Here is a 20,900-nt window from a genome sequence, read left to right on the forward strand (position 1 = left end):
GGACATGGAATGCAGCCGAATGTTGAAAGATTCAGGACAGACAAAAGAAAATACTTCCTCAAACAGCACAGAATTAAACTGGAATTTGCTCCCACAAGAGGCAGCAACGGCCATCAACTTGAATGGCTTTAAAAGAGGATTTGAAAGATTTTGGAGGATATGGTTGTTAATGGCTACTAGCCATGATGGCTCTGCTCTGCCTTTACAGTCAGAGGCAGGATGCTTCTGAATACCAGTTGATGGGAATCACAATTTGGGAGAGTGCTGTTTGCGCTCAGGTCCTTGTGGCTTCCCATAGGCATTTTGTTGGCCACTGTGAGAACAGGATGCCGGACTAGATTGGCCATTGGCCGGATCTAGAAGGCTTTTATGCTATTTCCAAAGTAGGAATCTTCAAAGAGGAGATCTAAATCCATAACTCTTGTCAAATGATGTTAATACGTAAAGTAGGGCTGCGGGACTTGTGACCCTCTAGATGTTGCAGGACTAACAAATGCCATCAGCCCCAGCCTTCATGGCCAGTGGTCAGGGATTATGGGAGTTAAAGTCCAGCAACATCTGGAGGGCCGCAGGTCCCCAATCCCTGCTTTAAGCCAGTGATCTTTCAACTTTTTTTGAAGATATCCAGGCCATGTAGTTCAGCACCCTCTTCTGCTTTTTAACCCCCCCCCCAAGCCAGGACATCTGCCATGTAAGCTCTGTTTTGGCCTTGAGCAAATGTATGTGCAAATAATCCTAAATTGTATCTGTCATATAAATTCCAAGTATAATAGAAGTTAAGGATCATGCCCTTTTTTCTTTGCAGAGTGTGCTGTTCCTTCTCAAAACGGTCTATTGTTGGTCTGTGGACTTCTGCCTATAAATGCATAACTGCAAATAAATAAGATTAGTGACAGGTGCTAATGGGTTTCCTGGAGTTTGTAATTCATGTCCGCTTGGGAAGTTATTTCATGCCCTTATTGTAGGGTTACGGATGGGGGGGGTTATATCTGGTATGAGCAATTTACTGCCCCAGTAGTGGAATATATCCTGCTGCTTATGTGACATTCTGTTGATGCTCTTAAATTAATTTTTTTCGTACCAGCACAGTGACTCTTTGATTATGCTCTGCATGGATAATCCAATAATGAAGCCCTTATTTGCGGTTCCATTGCAAAATTTACCTGCTCTTAATTCTGTACCAATCTCATGATTCATACTATTTATTGCACTTTATGCTCCCTTGCTTTGATTAATTTGGTAGTTAGCTTATCATAAGAAAGCTAAAGAATGAAATGCTGATCGTTACTCAGGGATGAAAAGGACATCACAGTATGCTTTAGACTTTCACCAGTGAAATACGCTCTCCTAACACATCAAAAATTGGGACAATAAAAGATATGAAATTACTGAGCTTGTATGTTTGTTAACATCTCGTATAAATTAAAGAACCCAGAAAGAACGAGATGATGCACAGTGTCCTTTTTCGCATCCAGAGGACAACTACCTAATTATGCAGATAAGAGTGGTTGGATATGCATTCTCCTGTTAGATTCTGCAATGGGGGCATCTGGCTTTTGCTGACTGGTGTATCTGATCAAAATGGAGGCTCAAGACAGATTGGAAGACACTTGTGATTAATTTATTTCTCTCTGTTAGGCTTGTTTTATTCCGTTAACAGAATTAGCATATTGATTTTGATTCATTGCTTTACATGAGTCCTTTTGTAAATAAACAAAACAATGCATGTCACCTTCATCTGCATTTTAGTTAATGTTCTTCATCAAGCAGCTCTGCCTGATATCAATATTTGGCAATGAAAATTTCCTCTCTTTTTTTTGGGTGTTTTGTTTACAAGGGCACAACACTTCTCTGACAAGGAGGGAGCTAGAAGTTGAGGTCACCCAATGCACTTGATGGACGGGAGATTCAGGACAGGAGAAAGAAAGGAATTCTTTACTTTGGGCTCTGCCCAAAACAGCTTACCACAAACATTCACTTATCACAATACAAAGCGTTGGGGTAAGGAAGAAGAGGTAGTGTTCAAAAGACATCAATAACTTCAAACAGGACAAAAGCCAACAATTTAATAAACATCGAATGAATTCAATATTACAAATGAAATAATTTAGACTTAAATTCATACATACAGAGCAAAAAGTGAGTTAACAAAGAAATGCCAGATTAGATGTTCCGTTGGCCTGAACCAGCAGGGCTGATCTTCTGTTTTTATGGCAGAGGCATTCTCCAGCAGCTTACCTAGTTTTTCTTCATCTGGACTGATGTTTTTATCAGTACAGACTGAAAACTGGCAGTTGCCTACGTAAGCCTTCCTACACCCAGTGGCTGACCTGCTCTTATGTCATGAAATGTTCATCAATATTCTAACTGTTTAGTAGGGAGCTGCAATCAGTAGATTGTTCAACAAACAATGCTGCTTCTGTTAGGAAAATGATCACTTTGATCAAAGCCTCATCCTGGGATAGGAGGACAGTTGTGCTGCTGTCAGGGAAACAGGGCAAAACTTTTTAAGAGTTCTTGGCTAAGGGGCCAGTGAGCTAGAATGACACACAAGCTGTTAGTGGCAGTGAATGCCCTGAATTCCCAGTGTTAATTTGAACTAGCCAGCCAGATGTTTGACTATAAATATCTGGCTATAATTTTGAAACTTCAGGCTTCAGGAGGAATGCATTGGGTGCTGAAAGAACCTCTGATAATAGCACAGAACGTGAGTTCACCGCATTACCGGGGCTTTCCACTCTTCCAAAGTCTTAATCTGATCAAATTCATCCTGGCAACTGTTATGCTAGTCAGTTGTCTACACAAAAGAATTTGTTTCATGGTAATGCGGTGCTGTCAGAAGAGGTGCTCAGAGTCATCCTTACACAGTTTACTTGTTGGGGGGGGAGGAGCACACAACCCATCAAACCATGCAGTAGATTAGATTCCACAGTGGAAGGATCCCATTTGGGCAAATGCAGCATGACAAATCATCCCATTATGTGTTTTTGCAACTTGGCCAGACAATTTTGTTCATTTCTGCAAGATTTTTAGCTGGCGGTGAGAGCTGTCTTGTTTCTATCCTAGAACAAGCTGCATTGGTTAATGTAACACAATGGTTTTATGACTGCTTCACTGAAAAGTCAATGGTACTTATTTCTGTTTAGGGGGTGTCATTTGTCGTGTGATTTGGACTTTAGCAACAGGGATCTCTATTGGTGAAGTGCACCACCAGTTTTTTGTAGCTGAATAGAATTTGTATTTTTAAAAAAAGGTTATTTTTTTAAAAAAAAATCTCCTTCAATGAAGTGCTGTTTATAGGCTCTGACACCTCCGGCCTTTCTCATCAGGATAAGAAAGCAGTTTATTTACAGTTATTAACCTAAAAAATGTGTTGCTTTGCAAAGTTATTGGAGGGAAGAAATGCTACCATCATCAACTACTTCTGCTCTTTCCTTTTTGAAAAAACGAGACCATAAAGTTGCTGTTGAGTAGCGTCAGAGAAGTACCCTTTCCCTCCCATTCCCAACTGGACAGATGTGGAAATAGAATGAAGTTCTGTAATCCATCTGTGTGGGTTGTCAAGCACACTGGGCCTTGAACTTGGGAACCTTTGTGCTCTAAGGCCTAATTTAGTGATTCGTTTGGGACTGTGTGTGATTCAGGCTTGGGAGCCCCCTTCAACTGGAGAAGGGAGAAGTGTGTGTGTGTGTAACATTAGCTCCTGCAATTGACAGAGAGTATGAGATCTCTCCATTGTCTAGGCCTGATGCATAAACACTAGGGATGTCTGGCCTTCTGCCCTTGCTTGGTTAACAAAGCATAATCTCCTGTTTTTCAGGCTCTAGTGTAATCCCAGTTTCCCTGCGCCAGCATTGGGCAATTAGGGAGTTAAATACTTGCACTTCGTCTTCCCTGAAAACTTGTAAATAACAGGAGTTATTATGGGTCGCCATTCCTCACCCAAGGAAGCAGAACCACTCTAAGGATGTATCCAACCTGTTGCCATCCAACTGTTAGACAACAAATTCCATCATTCCTGACCATTGGCCCTTCTCTCAGGGACTAGTGAGAGCTGAAGTCTAGCAACATCTGGAAGGCCACCGGTTCCCTGAGGTAGATCTTTGTAGCCAGACCATTATCAAATGTAGAACAAGAGAAGAACCATATTCTTAAGTGCTTGATTCCTTCCAGCTGGGGATTTGCAGCGGCTAGTGTGCAAAATTTCCACATCATGCAGGGGAACTGAACTATAGTTCCCTCCAGACTTTCTCCATGCTTATGGAGAAGTGGGGACAGAGAATGTCCCTCCTGCCTCAGCCACTGACCTCTGTATATCAAGCCAAGTGTCTGAAAAGGAGCGCCTACACTCACAGATGCTGCATGTGATTGGGAAGTCGCACTCCTGCGTCTTCTCTAAAAGTTGAATCTTCTGAACACCCCTTAAGTTGTAAGTGGGTCTAGACATTTACAGCTCCATGGAGAATAAATTTCCAATAGCTAAATGGTTCCAAGGCAGTATGGGCCAATGCCAGTTGCTTGGAAGGTATAGGTTAGAATAGTAGGCTGCCTTTATGTCTTGCTTTTGGACTTCCTGGAAGCCTGTGACTGGACACTGTGGGTGTCAAGATACTGGTCTAGATGGACCTTTGGTCTGCTGCAGGAGGGCCTGTCCTACATTACTGAGACAGCACAGAGGAGCACTGTCTTTCTGGATTAAGGCACAGGTGATCATAGCTCCACCTTGGCCCTGAAAGGAATCTTAAATAGCCTCTGGTGTTCTCTTTATAGCTGTGGCTATGCCACATTAAGATATACTGACCAAATGAAAGACAAGTGTGGTTTGTGATAACTCTTCCTCAGTATTGGGCACACAGCACATCTTTCTGTCGTGCAGATCTACAGGTCCCCCAGGCCTCTCTATCCATGCCCCCTTCCCACGCTACACCCCTTCCCTGGCTGTGCTCTGCATCCTCTTTGAGTGCTTTTGTCTTGCTGGTCCTGTAGAAAGCATCCCTGTCTCCTATACAAAGCTTTCAAGACTCAAAATGAGGTTAGAATAGAGACACCTTTGTCCTTCCAGTTTCTAGGTAATCTCCAGCCCGTTGAGGCATCAGCAGGCCACGTTCTAGGTTGGGTGGTTCGTCACTGGGCAGTTGCTTCTTGAAGTGGTCCGTGTTTCCTCTGTGCTGTCTCATCTTCTGTGTCTGAGCGAAGTCAGTTATAGCTGGAGACACAAGAGTAAATGGGCTCGACTCTTGGCATTCCAGCTTAACTGAGCTGAGGCTCAAATTTATTGATGGAGCTGCAGAGGGCTAAAGAGATGCTGGCAAGTAGACTTGAGAAATGAGAAGACAATTCATGTGTGTACCCCATTCACCCATTAAGCATGTCTTTCTCTGTGTGTATCAAATCTGAACTATAACCCTTCTCCACCCTTCACTCCATCTCCCTTGTATGGCTTGCTTCCAATATCTGAGTCTGGCTGAGGGGAAGGACAAGTACCTTTTCAGCAACAGAGCATGGGAAGGTGAGATGGTGAAGGATTCAGCTCCATGAAGGGATCCCCTTATTTGGGAACAGTGTTGCAGTTGCTGGGTGGCAATAGTGGAGAGGGATGTTGCCTTCAAGGCCTCCTTGTGCACTTCCTGAAGTTATCTGGCTGCTGTGGGACATTGGACTAGATCAGCCTTCATCAACATGGTGCCCTTTTGGACTATAACTGCCCATCTGTGCTTGTTGGAGCTGGTTGCAGTTGTAATTCAAAATTTCTGGAAGGCATTGCATTGGTGAAACCTGGAGTAGATTTAACCAGGGCTGTGGAGTCGGAAGCAATTTTGGGTGGAGTCGGAGTTGGTAGAAATGTACCGACTGCGGCTTCAAAATAAAATTAATATTTATTTTTTTAAAATGTATTTTAAGGTCTTTTTATGATGTCTTAAAGTGTTTTTAGTGTTTCTGTTTGCTGACCTGGGCTCCTGTTGGGAGGAAGGATGGGATATAAGTAATGCATAAATAATATAAATAAATAATATACATTTGCCATTTATGAAGGAGTCGGACAGTAGAAAAATAGTCAGAGTCGGAGTCGAAGGTTTGACGTACCGACTCCACAGCCCTGGATTTAACAGTGATCTTCTTTTGTTCCCCATGCTGTCATGCATCTTTTCATATGGAAAGATTACAATTTCCCACATGTACTGTTGCTCTCAGTCCTGTCAGCCCCAAGCTGTGGCTTCTTTATTTCTTGGCCTGCTTTAAAAGGCAGTCTGTATATATGATGATGCAGTATCCGGTCAACATGAGCAAAATACTTACTCTGCTGATAGCATTAAGATCTCAGATCTACTTTTGAATTTTGCTTTCATATCTAGAATATCTTGGTGAAAAGAATGAAGGAAAACTGTTGATGGGGGATTGTGGTGAAAGAGAGAGACAGAGAACGCTGGTGGGAGTGTGTGACATTATCTGTAAATCAGATAGGATTAACGATTAACAATTCACCTCAGCACTTGAGAATTGTGAGTGGGGCTGTTTGTATGCAGAGGAAAATCAAGAGATCTCAACACTGATGAACATGTTTTGCACTGTCCTTGAGAGTGTGAAAGCACACTGCAAAGCTAGAAGTACTACTGTGTTGAACTGTGGCATGAACGCATAGTGGGTATGTTAAATGCTTCTGTACAAGCCAAGATATCACCTTGATTAGTTGTGGTCCTTTTGGCTGTAATGAGGTCTTGCAGGCCTTAAGCAAAGAGTCTGATGAACATTTTGGGCATTGAAATCATCATCTGCCACTTTTCCACAAAATTATGCCCAAGTTGCTCACAATATATCAAATGTGAGGCTGCCCTTAAAGACAACTCAGAAACTGATCCAAAAATGCAACAGCCTGATTACGACTGGTTGTCAGTTTGTTTCTGGGCCTTATTCAAGGTGCATACATAGTTGCATCAAACTCTAAACGACTTAGGCTCCAAATATTTGAAAGAATGCCTCCTTTTGTACAGACCCTCATGGGTGTTAAGTTGGCAGAGGGGCAGGGCTGTGGAGTCAGTATGTCAAACCTTTGACTCAGACTCCTCTATTTTTCTACTGTCCGACTCCGACTCCTTCATAAATGGCAAATGTATATTGATTTATTAATATTAAAATATTAATTTTATTTTGAAGCTGGAGTCGGTACATTTCTACCGACTCCGACTACACCCAAAGTTGCTTCCAACTCCATAGCCCTGCAGAGGGGGCTCTCTTGGTAGTTTCGCCACCCTCAGAAGTGTGCGGAATTTATGCTGTGCTTGAACATATATATTTTTTTAAAGTAATTTCAACTGTTTGTTTTATAATTGTATGTTACATTGTTGTACTCTGCCTTGGGACCTTATGGTGAAGGGCAGTTATTTATTTATTTATTCGACTTATTAGTCGCTTATCTGGCTAAATTGTCAGCCACTCTTAAGCGACGTACAAAGCAGAACATGCAAACATCAAAACATTAAGAGACTAACAATAAAAACTAACAATAACGGAAAAGCTAAAAAAACAGGAACAGCAAACCAAAAACATTCATCTTCCTGGTAAAGGGCAGTCCCCAAACAAATGTCACTAAGAGCAGGGGTGGGGGGCAAGGCAGGTGGAAATGCTTGCCCCTTGATGGTCCCAGCACAGTCCCATCCCTGCAGCAGCACGACTCAGCCTGCAGCTCCTCCTGATAAGGCCCAGGCAGAGGGGTGGGGCAAGGCAGGTGGAAATGCTTGCCCCTTGATGGTCCCAGCACAGTCTCATCCCTGCAGTTAGGAGAATGTATAAATAAAATAAGTGAACAATTCAGTAGTCAAATCATAGACGTTTGTCTAATATGCTGCTGCATTTCATGTGAGAAAATAAAAAGCTGAAAGGATGATAGATCTCTAAAGAGTCCCCAAGGCCATTGACTGGATTAGAATCTTGTGTTTTATCAGTCCTTGTAGGTCACTTAATCATCAATTTCTTTAATTTTTTAAAAAATCCAACCTAAAATTATTCTATCAAAATAACGTTGAACCTCTGTCTCTCTGACCCATTAACATTATAGATTGTACACGGACTATTAGTGAATGAAACTGAGGGCCTGGGAATTGAAGATATATGAGGTTGGTTATTGGCAGTAAGTTTGAGTTAACATTCACGGTGACTTTGCAGTGCATAGATGATCACTTATGCTATTACTGACCCATAATAATTGGACGGGGAGCAATACATCTATGCAGGAGGAGCAACTATGCATCCTGGGCCAGCAATGTAAGGCGATGTGATCTGGCAAGAGGAACATTTTATTGGTTTGCTATCTTCTGGTGCAGGGATAGGCTACAGTCTCATTGGCATACAGCTGAATTTTCAAAGCTGGATCAAAACAATTTTTTTTTATGGAATGGAACTCAGAAATGACAGAGAATTTGGACATCAGATTTTATGGGTCTGCCTGCTGGATCTGTTTAGAATCAGTCAAGAGTCTGGCTTTGCTTTAGTTTTGTTTTTGCCTCCTGGCTCCCTGCCACAGTCTAATCTTTCCCAAATTTCCTTGCACATGGTGATAGAGGAAAAAGTTCATGGCAGTGGTATTGGGGCCTGAGTTAGGCCCCTGATGCTCTTGTGAGCATGTGCAAACATCTAGGCCACCAGAAACTTTGGGAAATGTAGTACCAGTGCCCCCTAGTGCCCTGTGACATACCTGGACATTCTCATGGTAATGTCTAAGGGTAAATGGAATCACTCCTGTGAGCCTTCCCTGCTGTCACATCCAGGTAAGCTTGGGTAAGAGAAAAGAGGGTGCAAAGGGTGGGGAGGGCTTTGGGGGGAGGAGGGACCCCAGTCTCTATTAGACCCAGTTTGGGATATGGATTATGTTGCTGCTGAACGTCTGGGGGACATGACCTGGCTACAGCCCAGATTATTTTTGGTGTAGACCGTGGAGATGTGCCCGTCAATAAACATAATTTTATCTACGCTTCTTTGGTAATTTCTGGCTGTGAAGTAGTTGCTAAATCTGCAAAATAAATCATAACAGCTAAATGAGAGTTGCTTTAAAAACTGATTTTTAAGGGTAGTGGAGATTCTACTACATACCTTAACTATTGGGTTGTTCTGTTGCAGTTGTGGGCAAACCTGCAGCCCTAGAAATTGTTGCACTCCATCTCTTGTCCATTTCCTATCCATCACAGCCTATACAGAGACAGTGGGGGAGTTGATTTCCACCCACCTCTGGAGGGGCCCAGGGTCCCCACCTCTGCTCTAACGGGAGGGCGAGACTTTGTCGCTGTGTCTACTTTCTTGTGTGGTATGTCTTCTACCTCTTTTGGGGTGTTCAGAGGGCACCAAGGCTGCCTTAGCTTCAGACAAGGTGCATTTTTATTCAGACAAGGGAGGGATGCTCAGGGAGAGAGAGGAGACAGAATATTGCACGTGCTTGTTTACTTGGTACTGTAATATTAAGAAGAAAAAAGTTTCAGTCAACTGTAATCCTAAGAAAAGAAGAGATGTGTGTAGTGTGAATGTAGAGCTCTCCGTCATTTGTGCCATGCGGTTGATGGACAATGCACATCAACTGACTTTTACTATATAGGAATGCTAGAAGATCCCTGCTGGATCAAGCCAAGGACCAGCATCCTGTTCCCCACAGCAGCCAGCCAGACACGTCTGGGAAGCCCACAAGCAGGACCTGAGTGCAATAGCACTCTTTTGTTAATTCTCAGCATCTGGTATTTTGAGGTACACTGCCTCTGAACAGGGAGGTTTCATTCAGCTATTATTTCCTTTTGTTTTTTATATTCAGGCTATGAATGCTGTTGCTTAGCATTCCCCATACAAGACGGTCGCATCAGCAGGCTGTTGGGGACTCCCAAGGTTTGCAGAGGTACAAAAAGTGTTTAGGAAACAAAAACTTTACATGTGGAACCACCCAAAACAGCCCCTCAGGACTGAGTGGACACTGAATGGTGGCTAAATGTGGGCCGGAGGGGAAACTGAAGACTGGAGGGAGGAGGTAATGGAGTGGCTAGCTGATCATCCTGAGCAGGGAGCACACCACGGTGCAACATTTTGTTGCAGGCCCCACTTGTCCTGGCTAATAGCCGTTAATGGACCCACGGTCTGTGAATTTGTCTAAGCCAGCCCCCATCAGCACATCTGTGGCAGTGAATTCCATTGGCTCATTTTACTTAACTTTTGGTTTGAGAATAATCGCTTGCAGTTTCCAGCTACCCAAGTGGCTTGAATGTGCCAGGGTATTTTTACAGTCTCTAGTGTCTTTTCATAGTTCCTTTCCAAGTTGTTTATGCGCTGGTCTCCCACCCCCTCCAGCAATAACAAAGGAGTGCTTTGAGGCCTGTGCCGTTTTGGCATTCTCTCCTGTCAGAAGAAACCAAAGCCTACGATTTACCACTCCTTTTCTCGTCTCCCTTTATTACGGTGTGCTGTGTTTTCTGCTAACGTGCCACCACATCTACATGACTGATGGGGAGAGAAATTCAGCTGGGTCAGCAGCATCAAGAGGGTCAATGTGGCGTATGGAAGGAGTGAATCAGGAAGGGAATGTCTTTGTCAGTAACTGAAGCCTTTCAGTGTTCAGGTAGAAGGTAAAAAAGGGTTTTATTTATTTAATTATTTTCATTCAGGGCATTTCTACCCCATTCTTCAGCCATCAAGGCTCCCAGAGCACCGTGACATACATCCTTTTCAAAGAAGACCATCCCTGCCTTTCAATGTATCGTAAAATATATTACACAAAAGGAAATGTTGCTGTATGTTGCCTTGATGTTTTGTGTAGAAATACTTTTGTAAATAAATAAGGGATGGGAAGGAAGAACAAAAAAAGCAAACTCAGGCACCCCTTCTTTAAAGTTAAAATAGTAGTTTTAACTGAAGCGTTTCTGTAAACCATTGGAATATACATTCCCCAGCGGCACATGGTGGGCAGTTCTCTCCTCCGGATGGTTCCTCCCATCAGCTGACACAGGCAGGACTGGAAATTTTATTGTCCTCCTTTGCTGGACCGCCCTCCTAGACTGGTTCTGCCTGTTGCTGAGACTAGTTGGGGTGGCTCTTTAATGGCCTAGACATTTAGTCTTCTCTTGGGTGGGGTTCCTTCTCTCTCTTCCATCTTCCCTATTGTTGCCTTCTCCCCTTGCCCCCTTGCAGGACACTAGATAGGGGGCGGACACTAGCAACCAGCAGGGAGGCCAGGCACAGCCCCGAGGAATTGGAGGCAGCAGGGAAGTCACTGAAGCCGGCAGCATACTAGAGCGGGGATTGATGGAGCTTCCCAACCCCATCAAAGGTTACAGGCCAGCCCTTTCAGCCTTTGGCTACATGCTCTATGAAGCTTTTGCTTCTGAAAAGAGGGTTCTTGGTGGCCATCTGCTTGGCTTGGAGGGTCTCAGAGCCTTGTCATCAAACCCATAGTGGTGTATATTCCATCAGGACAAGGTGGTTTTGCGGCCTGATCTAGCCTTTGTCCGTAAAGTGAATTTACTGTTCCAAAGGTCCCAAGAGGTGTTGTTGTCTTCCTTTTGCCGAAATCCTTCTTAGGGCTAGGAGAGGGCTTGGCACACGTTGGAGGGCGCTGTGCTTCTACTTGGACAAGACAGCGGAGATCCAGACAGTCTGAGGCCCTATTTGTGGCCTTCAGTGGGACTTTGGTTGACCATAAAATGACCACATCCTCAATTCTGTGATGGCTGAAGGATGTCATTGTGCAGGCCTATTTGGCCATTGGGAATTCCCCACCTGGGGGTCTGACAGCCCATTCCTTTTGAGGGATTCCATGTCAGTGATGTGTTTGGGCAATTTCCTATCTCTGAGATCTACAGGATGGCCACCTGGGCATACCTACACAACTTTTCCAAACATAACAAAATAGATGAGGCCTTGGGCGCCGTGTTCTGCAGAGGATTGTTAGGACTTGATTGGCTTCCCCAGGTGCCCTCCCACTACCAAGAACTGCTCTATCACATCCTGAGGAGAGACTGTATTTCATGTCCCACTGGGGAAAACAGAAATTTCTTATTGTGAATTTCTGTTCCCAGTGGCCGTGGAGAGCAGGATGCCCACCCTTTTCCCAGGATCTGCAGATGAGGTTAAATCAGGGAGTGTCTGTGGGGTTGGTAGTGGCTTCTGTCTCCATCCTACATAATGTGGTTAGAGAGGAACCATATGGCAGTTTCTTCCTTCTAGATGGCCTAATGTCTGTGTATACAGTATACGTTTTTCTGGGAGTCACAGTTCCTCATTTAATTCACTGCTGTGCTTCCCCTTTGTTCCCCTGTTTTGGGGCAGTTAGTTCTTTGGAGTGTTGTAAGGGTGGGAGTGGTTTTTTTTCGCTCCACAAGGCGGTCTGGGAGGGTGGTTTGGCCCTCCCACAGCTGAGGAGGAAGAAGATTTGCAATCCTGCCATGTCAGCTGATGGGAGGACCCATCCCAAGGAGAGGGTTGCCTTCCATGTGCCACTGGGAACACAAGTTCATGGAAGGAAATTTACATACTTTCAAGACGACACCCAGCCTTATGCTTTATTTTCACTTATATTTATTTATTATTGGATGTATATATGGCCTTTTTGCCAAGGACGCTGAGATGGTTTTGCAATTTTGCCATTATCCTGCCCACTCACCGGAAGATAAAAATAAAACACCAACATAGGGACAGAGGAAGCTGCTTTATACTGAGTCAGTCCCATTGGTACGTCTAGCTCAGTATTGTCTACACGGACTGGCAGTGGCTCTCCAGGGCTTCAAGAAGGAGTCCCTTTGAGCTCCACATGGAGATGCAGGGGACTGAACCTGGGACCTAGATGCTGTACCACTGGGCTAGAATCATAGAATAGTAGAGTTGGAAGGGGCCTGTAAGGCCATCAAGTCCAACCCCCTGCTCAATGCAGGAATCCAAATCAAAGTATTCCTGACAGAGGGCTGTCCAGCTGCCTCTTGAATGCCTTCAGTGTCGGAGAGCCCACTACCACTCTAGGTCATTAGTTCCATTGTCATATGGCTCTAACAGGAAGTTTTTCCTGATGTCCAGGCGAAATCTGGCTTCCTGCATCTTGAGCCCATTATTCCGTGTCCTGCACTCTGGGACAATCGAGAAGAGATCCCGGCCCTCCTCTGTGTGACAACCTTTCATGTACTTGAAGAGTGCCATCATATCTCCCCTCAGTCTTCTCTTCTTTGCGGCCCTTCCCCAAAGAAACTGAGGTGCTCATATAATTCCCTGGGTTTAGTAAAAAAAATATAAATATACATCCCTCTAGGGAAATAGTAATATTATGCTTAATTGTCACTCGTTTTTTCTTCCTTTCTCTCTTTTTATCAGTCATGTTACCAAAGCTGATGTATATGACCCTTTACACTTTTTTAAACAGTAGTGTATATGTAGAACCTATCTGGATGAATGAGATATTCACGTACTTAGTTTTTCTCTATTTATCATGAGTTCTTCTTAAACTTTTCTGATTAAAAAGAAAGTAGTACTTACAATGACCGATTGAAATGGGCTTATTCCGTCAGCTCTGCTGAGAGGTTGAAACACCTGCTCCAGCTGGCTCTGCTCGACTCCATAAGAGAGTTCCACATGGGGATGATCTACTTGTGCAGGGTAGCAAAGAGCGGAAACTGCCTTATACATATAGCAGGGCAGGCTGTTTGTCAATCTAGCCTGCTAATAACTACCCTGACAGGTAGCAGTTCTCCAGAGCCTGTGATACATTGTTCCTTTCCCATACCTGATACCTGATCATTGTTTTTTAGCTGGATGTACCTCCTGCATACAATGCACATTTCTCTCACTGAGCTGCGGTCCCTTCCCAACTGTATTGTGAACAACTAGAATTTCCTGTTTTGGTTAAGAATGGTGAGCTGTTCTTCATTGTGGATTCATAGAGCACAACAGGAGCCTGGTCCTTTTTGTTTTAGATAATGCTCATTTATGTGGAAACAGATCTGTGTTCAAAGAAAGCATGTGTTTAGGTCTCCAACTCATCTCTGGTGAGTTAGAAGTGCTTCTAAGTAACCAGGCATGGAAATATGTGTAAACTGGAAGAGAAAGTTGATTTGTTCTTACTTTGTGAAACTCGATGCACCTCCACAACCAACCTCATTTGGTATATGTTGGCAGATGGACTAACGTATATTTTTGTGGATTAGTAAATTGGCTTCACTGGACTTCTGTGCAATGCCGTTTAAAAATCAGGGTAGTTCTGATTCTTGCTGAGAGTCATGCAGAGGAACATTTTCAAAACTGATTCATACATGCGATGAAAAGTAGCTAAAACCCGCTTGGCATATGGAGTGCACTTGGCTACTGAGTAGTAACGATTTTAGCTTGCCACTGCTGTCTTACAATTTATCTGGCATAAAAACTCTGTGACCGTCTAAATACAGCTTGTGGCAGCACAGTAGCATCAAGGTGTGTGTGGCACAAAGGGACCTCCACTTGGGAGGCTCTCGTGATCCATGTGTCTTCACTGGTGTGCCTAGACACACCCGTGCATATTTGATGTGTTGGTTTGCCAACATTTCTGTTTTGGGTACTGCGGGTTAACTGGAGGGGGACCAGGTGGAAGAACAGAGAAAAGAAAAGGCACTGCGCTAGACTTTCTGACTGGGATTTTGACTTTCCTTTTGCTGAGAGAGAGAGGAGAAGTAGCAGAGAACTTAGGGCAGTAATAAGTTAAGTTTTGACACAGAAAATTCCTCTCTCATTTCTTCTTTCATAGCCTGTCTGTCTTGCGTAGCCAGTCTTCCAGTTGTTAACTTTTCCCCCGCTGTCAAAATGCCATGGTGGGTAATTGGCTGCATATTGTCCTGTTCTGGTGCTGAGGAGGAGCCCATAGGGTACAGAGAGCTCCTGGTCCAGCAGTGGGCTCTGACAACTTCTGGAATCAGTCTTCTGAAGTCTTTGAACTTCTGAAGTCTTTTATGACTTGACATCCAGAACCCTGTCTCAGGCTCCGCCCCCTCCTTGAAACTGACAGGCCAGCAGGATATAAAATAGAAAGGAAATAAAGAAATGTGAAATGTGCCGATATAAACTGTGCAATGGAAGAAGCTGCTGACCTTTTTGTTTAGATGTGAAGTCTCTCTAGGTTGGTTGAAACTCTGCTGATACTCTCTGCTTAATTCATAGCTGGTAATTTAGTGTTAATTATGCTATATCAACCAGCATCCCCAAATCATTAGGGACTAATGGGACCTGTCTTTTTCCTTTTTCATGCCTTTCTTCCTGCTACGACTCATCTGGTTACCAATTTCAAAAATGTGGCTGCCTGCAATAATTGGCTTTTTCCTTATCTCTTGATGGTTATGCTGTCATTGCTTTGCATCTTAAAAGTAAGACCCTCTCCCAGAAATGACTTAAATAATTGAGGTTTTAAACATAATAATGAGATTTGATGAGAGTTGCACTTGACTTGGTGGTTTAATATAGTCAACTATATAGCTTTTTTTGATACATTGACCGGGGTCCATTTTAATCTGCAAGAATAAATTTTGAGATCTTTTTGCTTCTGGTGCAGTGTTGTAATAAAGAAAGGTGGTTCTAATAGCATCAGAATTCCTTGCAAACCAATACACTTGAAATACATAGCAGTGGCATGTTAATGTATTACATTTTGACATGGTTTGCATACACTAGCTCCTTTTTGAAGTTAACAAAAGGGACCCTTCAACATACTAACAGCCATCCTTACTATATTCTTTAAAACATTCTAATAGCATGAACTGAATTGTCTGAAGGTGGAGTAGTTGCTAAGGGTCGGAATCAACACATCTTTCTTGACCTCTGGATTTCTGCTTGTTTTATACCAGCTGAACCTCTGCTTTTACAGGCATTAAGTAAGAAAGCTGGGTTTCTAACCCCCATTGCTGTTCACTTTGTCAGCTGGGAGCTGACTACACATAGCAGACAGTGCTCTTTTAGTCATGTTAATAGATCATCATCATCATCATCATCATTTTATTTGTATGCCGCCTTTCCACATAAAATTGTGCTCAAGGCGGCTTACAACAAGGTGAACAAAAATACATGTCAAAAACAATTGCAAAAACAATTTCCTAATAACAAAAAATAATAAAACAGTGACATAACAAATATAATAACCAAAAACAACTTTTCAACATTATGAACATAATAAAACAATTATTTAAAAACAAAAAAGTAACCATTAACACCCCAAACCCCTAAAGAAAACCATTTACTGTATCTCCTACAAAACTTCATTATTCAGAGGGGAGGCTTGTTTTGTATCAGCACATGTCTACTCAGAACTACTTCTCACTGAGTTCACTGGGGCCTACTCCCAATAAATTGGTGATAGGATTGCAGTAATCCTATCCCCTTATTTGAGAGTAAGCCCCATTAAACTCAATGAGACTTATTGTTGAGTAGACAGCATATAGGTTTGCACTGTAACTCTTCTATTTGGCCAACAGTTACAGCATTTTCTTTGAAGGCGCACTTCATGTTGCAATCACATTTGAAATATACAATGCACAATATGTACTACTGAAGATTTGCTGCTTTCCATAAGAGATGGTCAGGATTTTCTCCCTTTTCCTTTCTCTTCATTACAATGTCTTAGGTTGGGTTTCTGATTTCTCTTCTGTTAGGTCTTTAAATCCCAACTTTTCCAGTGGTTCTTTGGACATAAGTTGCCTCTCCATTCTGCATTCTAAATATTCTTTTGATTCCTGTCTGCACAAAGCATTCTCAAACCTATTTTCCTTCAGACACTTCATGAATTTTTCTTTGAATGCTGTACATTCACCGAAATGATCCAAAGGGAAAGAGCCTTTGTCTGGTGGCCTCGGCTTGAAGCTTTTAGTCCCGAAGTTCATAGCCGTAGACATGGCGAAGATCCTCTCCCCTGGCAGCCGCTGTGCCTCTTAGCAAATGTGTTAGATGTGTTGGGATGTGAGGAATTTTTCCCCGTAACACATAGACACGCATTCCTCAATGATAGTGGCAGCCTTGTAAATCAAATTAAGTAGAGGATTCAGGGAAGATGCTGTTGGGCACTTGGTTTGCTGGCAAATCTTTTATTTGGCTTTGTTTGAGGTGAGCTTCTTTGACATCATTGTTGCCATATAGATTGACACCAAGTTGCAAATCTAGCCTGGGCATCAGTTCTGGAAACTGTTTAATGTGTAATAAATCTATCTTTAAAGGCAGTGTAACTTTTCAAATTTAAAGGCCTCATTTAACCAGAGGGTACAATAAAAGCTCTCAGTGAAACTTCCCAGTCAATCATCTGGAAATGATGCTCTGCCCAGTGCATCTCCCAGCAGGTTCCAAGGGCCCATCCCTGTCCAGGAGTTGACATTTGTAGGATTGTCATGTTTCATCTGTACGTAGGATGGTACCCGATTAGCAAATGAAATAGACGTTCAGCTGATTCCCATGGCCATTCAGAGCCAACCAAGGGTTTAACCAGAGGGTACAATAAAAGCTCTCAGTGAAACTTCCCAGTCAATCATCTGGAAATGATGCTCTGCCCAGTGCATCTCCCAGCAGGTTCCAAGGGCCCATCCCTGTCCAGGAGTTGACATTTGTAGGATTGTCATGTTTCATCTGTACGTAGGATGGTACCCGATTAGCAAATGAAATAGACGTTCAGCTGATTCCCATGGCCATTCAGAGCCAACCAAGGGTTGAACCATTATTAGCTAAATGAAATACAGCAAAGAAGCTTGGATCTCGGTCATTCCTACAAACTCTCAGAAGGCACTTTAGGAGCAGAAAATACATGGAGAGGAGTCTCTTGCAGCTACTCGAGCTATATTTGAAGAATGCGCTTGCAACAAGAAGGAGAGGGACAGTGGGAAAAAATGGTGGAAGGCTTTCTTCAGAATCCACACGTCCAGACTGCTCTATGCGCCTTCCTGCCAGCATCACACAGTGTCAGGGCTGGTGATCTGGAGACTCCGCCAGAATGAAGGCTAATCGGCAGATTAGGGTAGGTGAAGCAAGGCAAAGAAGTTCAAGCTGACAGATGTTTAATTACCTCTCTAGAGACAAGTTTCTGAGACTTGATTCTGTCCGAGGCTTTATAGAGCCAGGTGCAATGCCATTGACTACTTGCATCACCTGACAGCTGCTCAGTTGGTAGCTGCTGTGGCTCCTTCCAGCCAGCTGTGTTGGAGATACAGAAGCACACCAGATGTAGGCCAATAATTCCCTCTTTCGGGGAGCTGCCGCAGTGGCTAAAGGTGTAAGATTCTTGGAACCTTAGTATAGGATATCTGGGCACCATGCACACAACATTTCTAAGTTGTACTTTTTTTAAAAAAAAATGTATTGCGTTATGTTAACCTTTGTGAGCCGCCTTATAGGTCTTTTTGCAGAAAGATGGCGCTGAAATGAACAAAAATATAACAGCAGCCCATTCTCTCCCTGCCTCACTTTTTCACAACAGTGTTATCCTTGAGGAGTCAGAATTGCAAGTCCTTGCTTTGTGGATTATTCCCATCTCTGTGCTGCCATTGAACAGTGGAAGGTCGATACTTTCTTGTAGCTAAGCTGAGCAGTGGTGATGAACAGATAAGACGCCCAGGAGTGCAGAATGCAGATCAAAGCACAGCAGGCAGTTAATAAGCCCACATCACTCACAAATAAGAGACGAACGATAGCATATATAATTATATGTTACAAATGTTTTGCTGCCTGTTTTTATCCCCCCTCAAAATAACCAAGATCTATAATTGTTGCAGTTAGTGTATTATATTCTCAAAGAGCCCTGCCAAACAGATTGCAATTCCATCTGATGGGACTTGTGCCGTCGCTTCTGTAATGCGTTAAAATGCTCCATCATGGGCTCATTCTGTACACTCCTGCACCATATGTGCATGGTACTTTTTAACAGAATACCATCCAGGAAAATGTTGCCAACTCCTAGTAGCTGGGAGAACAGAGCAAGTGATTGGATACAACCGACTGAACTTCTGTAGGAAAATGACCCTGCTGGATCTGAAAATGAGCAATAAGTGGAACTCAGTGGGGCTAAATGGAGAAGAGGTTGTGTGTTGTTATATTGAGGTGCATTCACTTGCCCTAGAGGAAGGTCCGCCCAAGCTATTTGGGAGGCAAGTGAAAACTTGGCTGTTTGTGTCATCTCCTTCCTTTTGCTGTGTGGATTGAAACTTAACTGTTTGGTATTTGTTGGTTGTACGGTGTGATTGCTCTCTGTGCTTTACCCTTGGCCATATGTTGTCCTGGAGGCAGAGTTTTATCTGGGAAGCTGGATAATAAATTTAACAATAAATGATGAGAGATATCAGTTGCTGTGTCTTTGTGCTGGGAGATGTGTTTGACCAGAGACAGCGTGCACATGAGACATGGTGAGGCTGCTGCCTCGAGTGGCGAATTTGGGGTGCCATTAAGGGCAATGGAATGGGAGATGGGCAGATCTGTTTGATGCTGTGCAATCCATGGCAAGTTCTCCTGCACATGCCTCATTGAAATGAATAGGAGCTGTGCTAAGCATAGGGCCATAGGAGACTGCCTTATTTTGAGACAGAGGGCCCATCTGCACTTTATGTTGAAAACAGTATCATACTGCTTTAAATGGTCATGGCTTCCCTCAAAGAATTCTGGGAACTGTAGTTGGTTAAGGGCACTAAATTGTTAGGAGACCTCTATTCTTCTTATAGAGCTATACTTTTCAGAATGGTTGAACAATCCCTCGTCCATATATGGAGCAAGAAATGCCAGATGTCCAAGCTGGATTTAGAAAGGGAAGAGGCACTAGAGATCATATTGCAAACATATGTTGAATAATGGACCAGACTAAGGAAATTCAGAAGAAAATCACCCTGTGCTTTATAAATTACAGTAAAGCCTTTGACTGTGCAGATCATGAAAAACTATGGAAAGCTTTAAAAGAAATGGCCACAGCATCTGATTGTCCTGATGCGCAGCCTATACTCTGGACAAGAGGCTACTGTAAGGAGAGAATATGGAGAAACCGACTGGTTCCCAATCGGAAAGGATGTGAGATGGGTGTATTTTATCATCCTATTTGTTTAATCTATATGCTGAACAGATCATCCGGAAAGCAGGATTGGACCAAGAGGTGTGAAAATTGGAGGGAGAAATATCAATAATTTAAGATATGCAGACGATGTAATGATTTGAAACGAATGCTGATGAAAGTTAAAGAGGAAAGCACAAAAGCAGGACTACAGCTGAACTTCAAGAAGACTAATTTTAAAGTTGACAATGAGGACATTGAACTTCTCAAGGATTATCAATACCTTGGCACAATCATGAACCAAAATGGAGACAATAGTCAAGAAATTAGAAGAAGGCTAGGACTGGGGAGGGCAGCTATGAGAGAACTAGAAAAGGTCCTCAAATGCAAAGATATATCACTGAACACTAAAGTCAGGATCATTCAGACCATAGTATTCCCGATCTCTATGTATGGACATGAAAGTTGGACAGTGAAAAAAGCGGATAAGAGAAAAATCAACTCATTTGAAATGTGGTGTTGGAGGAGCGCTTTGCGGATACCATGGACTGCGAAAAAGAGAAATACTTGGGTGTTAGAACAAATAAAACCAGAACTGTCACTAGAAGCTCAAATGATGAAACTGAGGTTATCCTACTTTGGACACATCATGAGAAGACATGATTCACTAGAAAAGACAATAATGCTGGGGAAAACAGAAGAGAGTAGAAAAAGAGGAAGGCCAAACAAGAGATGGATTGATTCCATAAAGGAAGCCACAGACCTGAATTTACAAGATCTGAACAGGGTGGTTCACGACAGATGCTCTTGGAGGTCGCTGATTCATAGGGTCGCCATAAGTCGTAATCGACTTCAAGGCACATAACAACAACGACAAACTTCCTAGCAGACTCTGGGAATTTTAGTTCTGTGAGGGGAAACGGGG

At 43.1% G+C, this 20,900-nt stretch overlaps 2 protein-coding genes across 4 annotated transcripts in view; one reads left to right on the plus strand and one right to left on the minus strand.

Moving 5' to 3' along the window:
* NCAM1 (neural cell adhesion molecule 1) overlaps nucleotides 1-20,900 on the plus strand; it is a 223,497-nt gene that overhangs the window by 76,962 nt on the left and 125,635 nt on the right. The gene's annotated exons all lie outside the window — the stretch shown is intronic.
* On the minus strand, nucleotides 16,344-16,856 carry LOC133368549 (cytochrome c oxidase assembly protein COX19-like). The gene has a single exon (XM_061592900.1). The coding sequence runs from the start codon at nucleotides 16,854-16,856 to the stop codon at nucleotides 16,575-16,577; it is 282 nt and encodes a 93-aa protein (XP_061448884.1). The 3' UTR covers nucleotides 16,344-16,574.

This window comes from Rhineura floridana, chromosome 12 (genome assembly GCF_030035675.1).
Source record: "Rhineura floridana isolate rRhiFlo1 chromosome 12, rRhiFlo1.hap2, whole genome shotgun sequence".
In the NCBI taxonomy this organism is placed as follows: Eukaryota; Metazoa; Chordata; class Lepidosauria; order Squamata; family Rhineuridae; genus Rhineura; species Rhineura floridana.